An 11764-nucleotide genomic window follows, 5' to 3' on the forward strand; every position below is an offset into this window, starting at 1 on the left:
ACTTTGTCAGAATATAAAAGATCACCACAATTCTTACTGTTTTACTTCAGTTATTTCCATTTATAATTTAAAAAGCTGATTTTAAAAAGCCTTAATTAAAGTTCGAGGACATTTTAAATTTTATTTTAAGACTCACTAAATTTTTTTTAATATACGACCCCTTGCACAAATGTAAGATTATAAAATAGAAACTGAAATAAAAAAAAACTACTTTTTTTAACAGTACAATAATCGGTCCAACTAATCCTTAAGTTTTAAAATTATTTTAGGAAATAATCAAAACTTTGGAGTTCTCGAACGTCAGATCTTTAAAACAGATGTCATCATGTCAGGCCTTAATTCTCAATTTCCAGAAAAAATGATCGAATGACCTAAAATTGTTTTTCAAGTTTTAGTGGGAGAAATCTTATCAATACTTTATTTTTCTTGTTAAATAAGGATTGGATTAAGTGTTAAAAAGTGCAAATAAATTTCACTGTATTTCCAACAGCATGGGCAGTAAAAAAAAACCCCGCTTGCACAGTGATCCAAAAGTTACAAGTGCAAACCAAAAAATCTTTGAATATCTTGCAAAATAATTTTTAATAAGAAAAGCTGAAAATAAGTGCTTACAGTTATTAAAAATCCATGTTTTACGGCCTTGAAAAAAGTTTAAATGAGTTAGTGATGTAATAACAAAGGCCAAGGTGTTACGACACTTCAAAGTCGACCCTGCAGTCATTAAAATTGATGCCACTCTTCTATGTCTGGATCTAAGTGCTTGCTCTTCACCCTTTCAAGCTTTGCTACTTCAAGATAGTATGATGTATAATAGATAGTATGATGTATAATAGATAGTATGATGTATAATAGATAGTATGATATAGATAGTATGATGTATAATAGATAGTATGATGTATAATAGATAGTATGATTTATGATATATATAGTATGATGAATAAAATTAGTTTCTCTATCATAAAAAAAGTTTGTTTAAAGAACTATATATTTTCTAACTAGTTAGGGGCACAGTAAAGCTTATTTTTAAATTCACATTTTCATTTTTTTAAATTTACACAGATTTCACAGCCGGTCATTTATGCTCCGTTTTGTCCAGGAGACTTTATAATTATATCAACTACAGGGTGTCCTGTTAAATATCACAATTCAGAGTCGTATCTTATGACAAAGTGTCACAAAAGGTTGTTCAACAATCTTTTTCAAGTTAAGAATAGCTATCAAAGATCAAATATGACCGTTAAGTTGTCTCTGAACTTTCATGTTTTAGTGGGACACCCTGTAATTGTACTAAGGACTTTTATCCAAAGTTTTGAGACTTTGAGCTAGCTTCGGAGTCTTTACGCGCAAGCTCTGGGATTGAGACTTAAACGGACTTTTAGCGACGTTTTTTTTTTTTACTTTTTTAAGGCGGAGGGGGATGGGGACATAGACTTAAAGGTAAGGAATTATAGAGACTTTTAAGTTTTAGGCAAGGCTTTGGGTATCAGATTAGTCAGCATGGTAACTTCATGACAGATATTAACAGCGGAGCTTCATGTGACAGTTGCTGTTGTTAATATTCCCTGTCAGCTGTTAGCTGTCAAGGTTTGTTATGATTCAAGAAATGTGGTAGAAAGGAAGCTGCTATGGATGAGGCAGGGTTCTGCATACCCTGGAGTAAGGAGTGTGGTATACCGTAGGGTCGGGGCATCATGGGCATTGAAGAAATTCTGATCCGTTCCATCTCAGATTCTTGGAGACGTTTAGTCTTAGCTCGCCGATTCTGGAACCAGATCTTAATAATATAATAATAATAATAATAATAATAATAATAATAATGATAACAACAATAATAATAATAATAATAACAATGTTTACCTGGGTTTCAGTTAATTTCAACTCATTTGAAAACTCTGCTCGTTCTGAGATAGATAGATACTGTTTCTCTCTGTACTTCTTCTCCAAGTCGTTCAACTGCTGGGTGGTGAAGGGGGTCCGGGGTTTACGGTTCGGTTTATGTTTTCTCAAGGTGCAACGGATAGGTCCTGTAGGAGCTCGTAAAGTCATATCTAAAAAATAATTATTCATTAACTATATACGTACACATTATGGAGGAATAGCAAGAAGTATCAGAACTACGAACGAATAATTGAACTACGTCTATAGTGTACCCGAAAATTCACTAAATAAGTAGTTTAACTAGCCGTACATAGTCCCACTATTCACTTTTCATAAAATCCGGCCTTTGATCATTTTATGAAAGTTATATCTAACATTATTATCATCATATGGTAATTACTATTTAATGTTATTTATTACCATGTTATCTTTATTTTTATGAATATTTATAAATGATTTTTTATACCAATAAGTTATTAAAACTAATATTAGACCATTATCAATACTAAAAAATTAACTAATTCATACTTTAATGACTTAACATGAAAAACCTTTCCCGTTTTATAACTTTATTTAAAAATTATAACTGAAATCAAATATTTATGACATATTTCTTTTTAACGTTTAATATTGGTGTTTGCTCACGCAACATAGATGGCAATTAAGCCCTGCACATAATTTGCACAAATTTGCACAAATTTGCAAATATTAATGTGATGCATGGAGAAGGAAAAAGTTTAATAATTTTTATTTTCATGTACTTATTAAAAGAAAAACTTTAAAAATATTAGTATTCTAAAGAAAAAATTTGAGGGTTTATAAGTGAAGGAAAATAGGAATAATAAAAAATGGTGGAAAAAAGTCACCTTTATCAAACAATGACTGGTTTGTGAAAGGAAGATGTCCAGGCCAGCCTGGTCTCAGGAGGTTGGCCAACCCAGGCATGCCACGCCCTAATAAGGGTGTGGGCATGATGGGATGAGGATGGATTGGCGGGGATGGAGAAGATGTTTGATTCTCATCCTCATCCTCATCATCCACGCATAGATCATCCTCACTTTCAGTCTCTTCTTTTATATCATCCTTGGATTCATCTTTGTCCTCCATTCTTCTTCTCATCTCGTCCTCAGCTCTTAGTCTGTCCTCCTCATCTCTCCTCCTGTCCTCCTCTGCCCTCCTGTCCTCCTGTTTATCCTCTAGCTCCGTGAAGACTGAGTGAAGGATTCTAGGTTTAATATCAGTTTCTGTCGTCTTCCTGCCGAGCAAGGAATCTACGCTGAAGGAAATCCGCGATTGCATCTTCATCATTGTGTACAGTAAACAAGTCTAGTTTCCTTGCGGGCTTTTCATTTCTATTTTAAAACCAATTTTTCAATTTTTTTTCCGGTTGTTCTTGCAGATATTTTCTGACACGTAATTAAAATTTTGCAGACAGCTGACCAATGCAAATTAGTTTGCTAAATATTTGGCAAGATGGCTGATGGCGTGTGAGCAGCCGAGCACAATTGAGTGAACTGAATGCCCATGATATGGCCCAATCTTTCAACACACCCCGCTTCCGTTCCTAATCGGTCTCGCTCTCTCATTGGTCGTTACTTCGACCAATAGGAGCGCAGCGGCACTCCAAACCTTGTTCCCGCATTTATTGGTGACTGGAGATTGAAAAATTGCGGTTAATGAGATTTGTGTCGTGTTCAATTAATTCATGATATTTTACTCAATTACCAGGCTTGGAAAGGGGGCCTCACCGCAGTAAAAACATTAACTAATGATCAAACATTTGATCCCCGGGGGGAAGAAGGGAGGGGGGACTGATTTAATTCCAAATATTTATTGTTTTAAATCAAATTGAAAATCGAACACATAAATCTTTATCAGTTCCTGTGGTTTTGGTTGGAATATAATTATAATGCATAAATACAAGTTTGCAGTTCAACATTTTTACAATTAATTCCGGCTAATATAATGCCGGAATTAAATTAGAGGTCACAATTGTTTAAACGTTAAATAAACTTGAAGACTTTATTACATAATTTGCATTTAATATTGTGGGGATTTTTTGCAAATAAAAAGGCCCGGGTTGGGATAATTTTCGTTATGTTTTTAGTCCTTGTTTCACACTTGTCTTGTATATTCCGGGTTATATTTTATATTTTTATTTTCTCGATCGTGTCGTCACCCTAAACTAAGCTTTCTATGTGAACTGATGCAGTGAGTTGAAGTACTCTGACCGAATGTAAAGCGAGTACTAGCGGAAATTTGTGTCTTTGCTTTTCTATTCATGTATAGTCTATTCTTGTATTTTCTTTTCATTCTTGTCTATTCTTGTATTTTCTATTTATTCTTGTCTATTCTTGTTTTGTCTATTCTTGTCTTGTTTAGTCTTATCTTCTTTTGTCTATTTTTGTCTTGTCTTGTCTTGTCTTGTATTTTCTTGTCTTGTATGTTCTTTTCTTATTTTGTCTATTCTTTTATTGTCTATTCTTTTATTGTTTATTCTTGTCTTGTCTTGCCTTATATTATCTATTCTTGTCTTGTCTTGTCTAATATTGTCTTGTTAATTCTTGTATTTTTTGTCTTATAGTGTCTATTCTTGTATTTTTTGTCTTATAGTGTCTATTCTTGTTTGTCTTGACTTGTATTGTATCGTCTATTCTTGTCTTGTCCTGACTATGTCTTAATCGTCTTAATCTTATGTATATCTCTCTTATTTTTTTTATTATTTATATTTATTATTTTTTTATTTTTGCCTTTTCTTGTCTTGTTTTGGTGTCTTTGCTTTTCTATTCATGTATTGTATATTCTTGTATTTTCTATATATTCTTGTCTACTCTTGTCTTGTCTATTCTTGTCTTGTCTATTCTAGTCTTGTCTATTATTGTCTTGTCTATTCCTGTCTTGTCTATTCCTGTCTTGTCTATTCTTGTCTTGTCCATTCTTTACTTGTCTATTCTTATATTGTCTTGTCTTGTATTGTCTTGTCTTGTAATGTCTTGTCTTGTATTGTCTATTCTTTCCTTGTCTATTCTTGTATTTTCTTGTTTTATATTGTCTATTCTTGTCTTGCCTTGTCTAATCTTGTCTTGTATATGCTTTTATTGTCTATTATTTTATTGTCTATTCTTGTTTTGTCTTGTCTTATATTGTCTTTTCTTGTCTTGTCTTGTCTATTCTTTTATTGTCTATTCTTGTATTGTCTTGTCTTATACTGTCTATTCTTGTCTTGTCTATTCTTGCATTGTCTTGTCTTTTACTGTCTATTCTTGTCTTGTATTGTCTATTCTTGTTTGTCTTGTCTTGTATTATATCGTCTATTCTTGTCTTGTCTTGTCCTGTTTTTGCCTTTTCTTGTCTTGTCTTGTCTTGTCTTGTCTTGTCTTATCTATCTATCTATCTATCTATCTATCTATCTATCTATCTATCTATCTATCTATCTATCTATCTATCTATCTATCTATCTATCTATCTATATTTTTAACAGATCTTTAATGATCTTAACACGCTATTCACTTGTATACCGGGGAGCTCATCAAATTGTTAAAAACATCGAATTGTGAAATTTCAAAATAAAAACATAACGCAGAAAAAATATGAAACCAATATATTTAGGCTGGGTTTAAACATTTTACATGCAGATTCGTGTTTCATGCAGCCGCATGGGCTAAGAAAGGCTGTGATGCCGAGCGCTGATGCCACATTGCATTTATTTTGATTTACAACTGGGAAACATAGTCGAAGAAAAACTTCTTGATTTGTGAGATTGAAAATAGTTTTTTTCAGCTTGAAAAATCCCCCCCCCTCTAATTTTTGATGTTCAAGATTGAATAATATTCCCTGGAAAAGGTATGAAAATTACGAATAAAATAATAAAATCTGCAAATTTTTTTAGTGTCTTAAACTGTAGGGCAGAACATGTTTTTAGATAAAAGCAGAAATATAGAAGGATGATTATTGTACACTGCAGAGCTAAACCTACACAAAACCTTAATTCAATTCGTTCCTAAGTCCTTTTATATATCTTTTACAGGAATATAAATAGAAGTTTTGTAAAGATAAATAGATAGACAGACAGATAGATAGATAGAGAGATAAATAAATAGATAGATATATCAACTAAATTAGAGTAATCATTTTTATTTATTTATTATGAAATCTATATATAAATTTGGATTGTCTGTCTGTTTGTCTGTTTGTTTGTTTGTTTGTATCCAATAAACGTCAAAACGGCTGAACCGATCGGGCCCAATGTTTTTGTGGGACCTCACGTGACCCCAGGGAAGGTTTATGAATGATCAAAATTTTAAAAATAATGTTTAAAAACTTTTTATTTTTGAAAATTTTGAAAATGCGCAAAAAAATATTATGAAATCCGCAAACTTTTTTTGTTTTTGTTTTATACTGTACAAAGAGATGTTCAGGGATAAAGCCTTAATTAAAAGTTGAAATAGAAGATGGGCGCGAAGCGCCGTAAAAGCCAAGAAAGAAGGGTGCGAAGCGCCCTGAATTTCTAGTATAACAATAACATACAAAATTAAGTGTTTCAGGAGAAAATATTTTAAAACCTCCAAAAATAGAGGTTGTGAGAATATTTCCCCCCAATTCTAAAGGAATATAAAAAAAAGAAATCAAAGGAAAAGGAAAGGAAAGGAAGATAGATAGATATATAGAAAGATAGTTAGATACATATAAAGGGGGGGGGATTGCACCTGACGAATTGTTTATAATTGGCCCTGCTCTAAATACTAATTTAGATGAATAAGGTTTAGGTAACAACAACTTAATTAGAAAATTTAACACAGATAATTGCTCTGGTTTATTTTTAGAAATATTCAGGGTAACAGTTTCCTACGTACTAGAGTCATAGAGAAAAATAGATATTTTATAGTTCATTACAATATATGCTCTGTAGGACGTAAACAGACAAGCAAAGTATGAATAGATTAACATACAGGGTTACCCACAAAGGATGAGACTTCTAAGACGACTGTACAGATTTTTATTGTCTGTTTCCTTATACTTAGGATTCTCTGCGATTGTAAACTGGTTTATTCCGTTGCCATGTCAATAAATAGGCCATTTAAAGACAATACTCGAGGCAGAAGATTTAATTTAACCTCGTAATCTTCATATTTTATGAGTTTCAGGTCGTCTTTACAGTCTTATCCTTTGTGGGTAACCCTGTACGTACATCATGCGCTATTTCAAAAAATATTTGAGCAATCCTTTCAAAGCGTCTTTCACAGAGTAGAGATATAAAATTTAAGTTCAACTTTAATATTTTTTGTAAGTAATCTCTGGGCCCAAAAGGTTGTAGAGAACATTTGAAATACGCTTGCAGTACGCTGACAGTACAATAAAATGGTGGTTTTTATACTTTTTGGTGTTAATTCTTTTTATCTCTATTGCATCATTTGATATTACTTATATCATGCATAATATCGTTTATTACAGCCTCACAGGGCACTTTTTTTGATAAAAATTTTGATCCACGTTTTTAAGTTTTCGTTGATTATTACTGAATGAGTATTGATTTGATTTTTCATTTTTTCTCTTTTATAAATATTGCAATTTTAATTTGGTACTTCATATGTTTTTGCTGGTGCAAAAAGGATTTGACCTTTTCGATGAAATAGTTAATTTCACCCTTTGTTGGTTCGCAAATACGACGTTAAGGTTTGATTATTGTCCTTGTCCTGATGTTTAAAAAACCTGTCCTCGCTCTCTCCCTTGTCCTGCATATCTGTCTATGTGTGTGTGTGGTCTTGTTTCATCTATTTATCATCTAGGAATTATCTCCCGCTATTGTTTCGAAGTTGTGCTCTGTATGCATGGATTCTAGGCTTGATTCGAAATCAAATTTCGAAACGAAAAATCGAAAATAATTTTTTTCGAAACAGGTTTTAGATAAAACTACAAACGTGATGTTAAAGAGAAACTTTATCGAAATAATTTTAATTTTTTGATTAATTTCGGAGAGGCCTAGTTTAGATTATATCTTAACATACCACTATGATATCATACATTGGTCGCGTGCTGTGTATGTCACTAAATAATGCCAGCTTAATCTAAATAGTTTTAAACATGAGTCAGACATTTCAGTCAAACACATTTTTTCAATTTTTTGATTTATTTAGATCCATTCAATGATTTCCTCTTCAGTTCTAAACACTGGTACTTTAAATGTTTTTGCTGGTTTTACAACATTTTTGTGAGCTGAAATTTCAGTCTCCTATAATGACAATGCAGCATCAGTATATATTCCTATCATTACACTATATATCATGATTAGAGTGTGGATAAATCTCTATATATTGTTATTATTCTGTTAGCAGACCATACTGGTCTATAATCAGACACTGCTAATAGTTGTTTAAACTTCTCTATAGTGAGATTTATAATTTACAGTTTATGTGTGATGCTTCATTAAATATTTAACGGACCCCCCCCCCCTCCTCGGCACTTTCCCCCCTTTCTCATATAAAGAACAACTATTTACAATGAAATATTACTGTACAGTGGGACCCATAAAACTGTGAAAGAGGAAGACGAAAGTTTGACAAGATTATGTTTTGATGATAATGTTTTAAAGGAAATGGTTTTACCAGTAGTTTAAAAACAACTTATTTTCTGTTCCCTTTATCTTAGCAACCCTATGTCGAAAATATCAGATATTTCAAACTATCAATGCTTTTACCTCAAATAAGCTAAGTTTGAAATATCAAAGATTTACACCATCAGGTTGCAAAGATATAATTATTAGAAAATTTGAGTTTGAGGCAAAGACTCAATTCCTTTGATCTTTCCCGGATGTCTGCATTGAAGTGGTAAAGTTATTTTCATGTTCTGTGTTCCGATTAATTTCGTCAAACCAAAGTTCAAGACATTTCTGGCCGAGTTTTAAGAGCAGCGCCATCCCCCTCTGTGCCTGGTATATCTATATACTTAAAGGTATTTGAGAAGGAGTCCCACAGGGCTCCATACTGTGCCCAGACCTAAACCATTGGACGAACAGTTCTCAGGACTAACTGAGATATCATTCCTCTTTAATTTGCAGATACAGGGTGACTTTAACAAACTTACACACCACATTCAAATACAAGAATAAGATTTATCCTCTTCACCTTTTAAAAAACCTAGAATACCTAAAATCCCTTGAAAATATGCAATGTTTGTTTTTTTACTGCCTACCCAGTACCCATATAGGATGTTAAACCTTCTCTTAAAATATCTACAATAATATAGGGACTAGGATAAAAACCAAGTTAGAATTTATCAATTTTAATTTAAATAATTTTTTTAGATAAGATAAGATAAAGTTTATTTCTAAACTACATGTATGTGTATACAGAACGCGTTTACAATTACAAATTGATGATTATATTAACAGTACAAGTATAAAGCAATAAGGTGGAAAATAGCTCTTGGCTGTTTTGATTATTTTTTACATTTATTTTTTAGTATTATCGTTTACAATTCAATAAAAGATATTTCCTATTTTATCGTTTTATTTTCCCAGACTGTTTCTCAGTTTACAGGGATTGTAAGCATTATTTCAAGTGTCCCTGTAGATATGGCAATGCCCGATTCACAACTGTACCCTGGCAACCTTTCTCTAATAAGTAATGTCGACGATAATGTTCTTTTTTAGGTTGAAAGGTGATTATTTCTGATAACTCCTACATATGTTTTCCGGCAGGAGAAATTCGAAAGTCACTTTTGAGGAAAGCCCACAAATGATAATTATCAGTTTTCAAAATAATAAAGATTGATATCCAATTCATACTTTTCCAGACTAAGCTTTTAAGGATACATGTTGTAAATCAGGCATTGGCATCTTTGCATAAAGGTTCACTTGAAATTACACTTACAGTCCCCTTAAACGTTGACAAAAAATGAACTGAAATTAATTTAATTGAACTAAGCAAATGACGGCCGGTATCATTATTGAGAAGGGGAACGGGGTATTCTTTTACAGGTGAGTGANTCTTTAATTAGAAGATAACCGCCCACTCTTTGGTATAAAACCTGAGAAACAGAACCAAGCTCACATTTTCAAAGAGATTAAAAAAATGATTTCGAGGTGAAATGTATTATTTTCCAGTAATGGAACTGATTTCTAGCCTCAACCTTTATTTTTCTAATCCCTTCTTTTTGCACCTTTGATGATTTAAAACTTGACAATTTTATATTGCAGAATTTGAAGTTTAAAATAAAAAACCAGGTTGCAAAGATAAGGAGCTATTTCTTTTTAAACAATAATTATAATTGTAAACAAACGTCATTCCTTACTAATTAAACCTGGTGACAAGTTATACAGCACTAGGGTCAACTTGATAAACCTGGTGAAAAGCTATACAGCAGCAGGGTCAACTTGATAAACCTGGTGACAAACTATACAGCACTAGGGTCAACTTAATAAACCTGGTGACAAGCTATACACCAGCAGGGTCAGCTTGATAAACCTGGTGACAAGCTATACAGTAGTAGGGTCAGCTTGACAAACCTGGTGACAAGCTATACAGTAGTAGGGCAAACTTGATAAACCTGGTGACAAGCTATACAGTTGTAGGGTCAACTTGATAAACCTGGTGACAAGCTAAACACCAGCAGGGTCAACTTGATAAACCTGGTGACAAGCTATGCACCAGCAGGGTCTACTTGATAAACCTGGTGACAAGCTATACAGTAGTAGGGTCAGCTTGATAAACCTGGTGACAAGCTATACACCAGCAGGGTCAGCTTGATAAACCTGGTGACAAGCTATACACCAGCAGGGTCAGCTTGACAAACCTGGTGACAAGCTATACAGTAGTAGGGCAAACTTGATAAACCTGGTGACAAGCTATACACCAGCAGGGTCAGCTTGATAAACCTGGTGACAAGCTATGCACCAGGAGGGTCAACTTGATAAACCTGGTGACAAGCTATACAGTAGTAGGGCAAACTTGATAAACCTGGTGACAAGCTATACACCAGCAGGGTCAGCTTGACAAACCTGGTGACAAGCTATACAGTAGTAGGGTCAGCTTTATAAACCTGGTGACAAGCTATACACCAGCAGGGTCAGCTTGATAAACCTGGTGACAAGCTATACAGTAGTAGGGTCAGCTTGATAAACCTGGTGACAAGCTATACAGTAGTGGGTTTAACTTGATAAACCTGGTGACAAGCTATACACCAGCAGGGAAACTTGATAAACCCTGGTGACAAGCTATACACCTGTAGGGTCAACTTGATAAACCTGGTGACAAGCTATGCACCAGCAGGGTCAACTAGATAAACCTGGTGAAAAGCTATGCACCAGCAGGGTCAACTTGATAAACCCGGTGACAAGATATACACCAGCAGGATCAGGTGAAAAGCTACACAGCAGTAGGGTCATCTGTCCTGGGAGGAGACTAAGAGAACGAACTGAGATTGATCAGATTAACGAGAAAAGACGAGATGAGATGACAGGTTCCCCCCGCAGTCTAATCCCTCAAAGAGAAACCAATGAACGCATTCATTAGTTAATTGGATAGAAAAACTAAATTTAACTTAAAGAAGTCATCTTGTTGATAAGCATGAAGACTAGGTGTGGACAAAAATATCTCACAAAAGTTTTAATATTCAAAAGCTTTACGGTTTAAAATTAGGGTTTACCGATTCTATTTTCTAAATTCTAAATTATAGCAAAACAAAGTTTTTTTTACAAAGAATGCGATTTCGATTTTTTTGTTTGCTTTGAAACTAAGAGTTATTTAATTGAATTTACTGTTTTATTCATTTCTTGTTAAATTTGTCATAATTCTCTATTCAAAACCTTGGGATGGGATAAATTGATAAATCAAAACGCAAAAGAACAAAAAAAGTTTTGTTTTAACGAATGGGAATTCAGATATTTAAA

General features: G+C 33.4%; 1 protein-coding gene across 1 annotated transcript; it reads right to left on the reverse strand.

The window, feature by feature from the left end:
- Positions 1-973: 973 nt before the first annotated feature.
- Positions 974-3609, reverse strand: LOC111717922 (homeobox protein XHOX-7.1). Its single transcript, XM_023493390.1, has 3 exons — positions 2745-3609; positions 1855-2048; positions 974-1777 (listed from the first exon to the last, which is right to left on the reverse strand). Exons 1-3 carry the CDS (start codon positions 3184-3186, stop codon positions 1580-1582), a joined length of 834 nt encoding a protein of 277 aa, XP_023349158.1. The 5' UTR covers positions 3187-3609; the 3' UTR covers positions 974-1579.
- Positions 3610-11764: the final 8155 nt, after the last annotated feature.

Source organism: Eurytemora carolleeae, unplaced genomic scaffold (genome assembly GCF_000591075.1).
Source record: "Eurytemora carolleeae unplaced genomic scaffold, Eaff_2.0 scaffold2520, whole genome shotgun sequence".
NCBI classification, from domain to species: Eukaryota; Metazoa; Arthropoda; class Copepoda; order Calanoida; family Temoridae; genus Eurytemora; species Eurytemora carolleeae.

What these genes read in the sequence shown, in the direction of transcription:
- LOC111717922 (XM_023493390.1), bottom strand. Translation starts at nt 3,186, where the DNA reads ATGATGAAGATGCAATCGCGGATTTCCTTCAGCGTAGATTCCTTGCTC. An exon ending in CCAGTCATTGTTTGATAAAG is followed by an intron (nt 2,049 to 2,744) that starts GTGACTTTTTTC and finishes ATTATTTTTTAG; the next exon opens with ATATGACTTTACGAGCTCCT. An exon ending in AATTAACTGAAACCCAGGTA is followed by an intron (nt 1,778 to 1,854) that starts AACATTGTTATT and finishes TATTATATTATT; the next exon opens with AAGATCTGGTTCCAGAATCG.